This window comes from Euprymna scolopes, chromosome 38 (genome assembly GCF_053919585.1).
Source record: "Euprymna scolopes isolate OS-2025 chromosome 38, ASM5391958v1, whole genome shotgun sequence".
Taxonomy (NCBI): Eukaryota; Metazoa; Mollusca; class Cephalopoda; order Sepiida; family Sepiolidae; genus Euprymna; species Euprymna scolopes.
Genome location: NC_136519.1, coordinates 48,746,957 through 48,750,689, shown reverse-complemented (window position 1 = coordinate 48,750,689; position 3,733 = coordinate 48,746,957). Strand labels below are relative to the sequence as shown.

At 33.2% G+C, this 3,733-nt stretch overlaps 1 protein-coding gene across 1 annotated transcript in view; it reads left to right on the top strand.

Annotated features, from left to right (window-relative positions):
- Positions 1-2,696, top strand: part of LOC145263140 (beta-1,3-galactosyltransferase 5-like) — a 15,450-nt gene extending 12,754 nt beyond the window's left edge. The window contains exon 3 of the mRNA XM_080120107.1: positions 536-2,696. Coding sequence (XP_079976233.1) covers positions 536-1,662 — 1,127 coding nt within the window. The 3' untranslated portion in view covers positions 1,663-2,696. The remainder of the gene's footprint in view (positions 1-535) is intronic.
- The last annotated feature ends 1,037 nt before the right edge of the window (positions 2,697-3,733 follow it).

Sequence of the window (3,733 nt, the reverse complement as noted above, 5' to 3'; positions counted from 1 at the left end):
CCCAAACTAGCAGGACGTGTGGAAATTAGTTTGTGCAAGGAAATTATTTTATGTAGAATTTCAAATGTTTAAACCAAAAATTGGCTTAGTAATTTGGTAGACCGTAGAGGTCATTTTTTTTTAAAACTTTGACACCAATTTTGACCCCTTAACATTTATTGTTTTGGGTTCAAATCAAATGAAAACGTCCAAGTAACCTACATCTAAAATTTCAGATGTTTAGACCCAAAATTGGCGGAGGAGTTTGGTAGAGTTTCCAAAGGTCAAATCGTTGAACTTTGACCCCTTGACAGTCAAATTTCTGACCGAAAACCGATTAAAAAGATTTTCCCAAATCTTAATACCCCTTATATCAAATCTTGAGTCTGGAGACTGAAAATTGACAGAGTAGTTTGGTAGGGAAATGTACACAGACACACACACAGACAATTTCACTTTTTTTAGATATATAGATTGGAACAGTAGTTCGATTAATGCAAATCGTAAAAATATTATTTTAGTTAAATGTTTAATTCTTCTCTTTTTATTTTTTCAGTTGTCAAGATGAGATCGCAATTTCAGAGTCGAAAGGAGTCTCTTGAACGCATGCAGGTAACATTACTACCGAAACCGAAATGGTCAAAAGTGGATAACCGTTATTATGCCAATAATGCGCATTATTCCTATACTTACAATAAACTTATTAATCATCCAAATCTCTGCTCCCGACACGAGAAAGTATTCCTTTTATTCGCTATAAGGTCGACGTATAACAACTTTGCGATGAGATACATTTTACGAGAACAATTAAATCAACAGTACTACGTCAATCACGGAAAAAACATAGTCGTTGAACACGTGTTCCTGTTCGGAAAGTCAAACACTTTCGTTACAGATCAACTAATACAAGAAGAAAACCGGCTAAACAACGATATACTCCAAGACGATTTTCAGGACTCGCTCGTAAATGAACCCCTGAAAGAGATCATGGCATGGAAATGGGCTTTAGAGTTCTGTCCAAACACCGAGTACATGATGATAGCAAACGACGATATTTTTGTTGACGCCAACAAGATTGTGCCGTTTCTTTTACAGGACTTACAGCTGGATCAAATAGACGACCATGTTGCTCTTTGCTACGCTGTCGGTCTCGGGGAAAACTTCCATCGCAAAAAGAAAACATATGCTGGCATGCCTGAAAATAAAGTATATCAAGGTGCGTTTTATCCACGGCATTGTCACCGATTTGGCTATGCCGTCCACATAAATGTTGCTAATAAACTATACAAAGCATCAATGACGAATCCACCAATATTACCGATTCGGATCTGGGTTGCGATTCTTGTAGAAAAACTGAGGCTCAAGCTCTTAGACACCAAGTCTCGATACGTGATTTTTAATGTCCAAGCCGTTTTTGCTAACCCCGAGTATCCATCTAAAGAGGTAATGATTGGACATTCTGAAGACGCGGCGTATGCTGGCAGACAACTGCAAGTTATTAACGATATCTGGTCGCACATGAAGCGACGCATGATAAAGAAACTGCACACGGACAAAATCGTGGTGCAACATTCTGATGATGGCGTGTATCGCTTAGTAGCACAACACGCTGTTTTGATTTGTGTCCCGTCCGTAATTGTCATCATTTTATTTTATAGATACTTAACGAGGAGGAAAGTTTGAACAAAATAATTCTTATGTGAGAATCCCAATTTTAAACTATCGCTACGAGATTAACGCAAAATGATCTCTGAGAATCAGCTACATACATTAACTTTATTTTTTATCACAATTATCCCTTTGTTTCTATTTCTCTATTCTATCCTCTTCCCTGCTTCCTTCCCTCTCTCTCTCTTTCTTTCTTTATATATATATATGTGTGTGTGCGCGTGTGCATATATATTATATATGCGCGCGCGCGCGTGTGTGTGTGTGTGTGTGTATAGTGTAATAGAATACTTATCCAGGTTCTACATATCAAGTTTTCTTAATTGGTTTTTTATGGCTTTTCAAAAGGTAGCCATGACAATATTGTTTCGTATTGCGACTAACAAGTCTGCAAAATTATATCTTTGCTGTATATTTAGTCACGTATTCATCAGATTTTACCTTAAAAACTTCGAAAAGCACCATTTTGGACAACTTGCATGGTTCATGCCACTGACTGACTTTGCGGTTTTTTCTATTTACGTAACGATATATATATATATATATATATATATATATATATATATATATATATATATATGTGTGTGTGTGTGTGTGTGTATGTGTTTGTGTATATATATGTGTGTTTATATATGTGTGTATATATATGTGTGTATAAATATATATGCGTGTGTGTATATATGTATGTGTATATATATATATATATATATATATATATATATATATATATATATATATATATATTGCAAAACTGTTGAAATTCAAAGACTTACATTTTTTCTTTTTTGTAACTTTTGTTTGTTTATCCTGGACTTCATCATTACAGCCGTTTCGTTAATAGGATGGCAATTTTATGATTTTAAGTGTCCATAAAAATTTCCTGTCCCCACCAACTCGTCAGATGTCGTTTCCATTTGATGCTACCAACAAAAGGTTTATTTTGTACATGATAAACCTGGTGTTTGGGGAAAAAGAAATTCCATCCGCACGTTGCTACATGTAAGCCATCTTGGGTGTCCGAGAAAATAAATTTCCGTTTTAAACCATAATTTTGTATTTTTTATTTTTGTTTTAATTTCAATTTTTTTTTTTTCGTTATTTATTCTTTTCTATTTTTTATAATTTTATTTCTACATTTATATAATTTTTCTTTTGATATTAGTATATGGTATGCTTCTAGTATACAGATGTTGCATCATTTTGATTTGCTTGGTTTATATTTTTCCGCTCTTTCAATTATGGATCATCTTAATTTTTATTCAATGTTATTTTTCTTTAATTCCTTAACCCATACTGCTAAAGTGGTTGAGTTTTCTTAGTTTTTTTTTCTTGTTATTTTCGTTATTACTATTGTTTCTGATTCTGTCGTCATTATTGTAATCGTCACTATTTTTGTGATCATCTCTTCTGTTGTTTAATTTTTATCTGCATTGTTGTTTTCGTTATTTGTGGTGTTATTTTCTTTCTCAGTGTCATTTTTAAACGATGCTAGGTGATTACGATATATGTCCTTAAAGCAAGTTCCGGTGCTCCCAAGATATACTTTAGTTTCATTATTTGTTACAACTTCACATTTGTATACTACGTTTAAGGTTAAAAAGTCCCCCCATTGGACATTCAGTAGGGTTTCGGCAGTTACATTATTTTACGTTGTTAGATTCATTTTCTCCCTATCTCTATTTTTCAAAAATTAGTTATATTTTGTATTGTTGGGGCCAATTATGGTATTTGTTAAGTTAGCAGATGTTGAGAAGGATAGCTTGACAGTGTTTTTATTAATTATCTTACTTAGTTTACTACCTTGCTAGAAATTTGTGTCTATAATTTGGTAAAATTCCTTCGGGGTTTATTTTTTATGTGGTGGCTGAACAGTGGATGGAACCATGTTTGGCTCTTCCTTCGATTTTTCTTTTTAACATCTCTTTCTGTTTTATTATGGTCTAACTTTTCCTTTTTCTTTTTACTGTTTATTGTATGTTCTATTTTTTTCATTGGTTTTTGCTCTTTATTTTGCTTTTTTTATATTTCTTTGTAGACATGTTGTAAGATATTACATTTGCGTTGTTTGCTGTTTTTTCTGCACTTA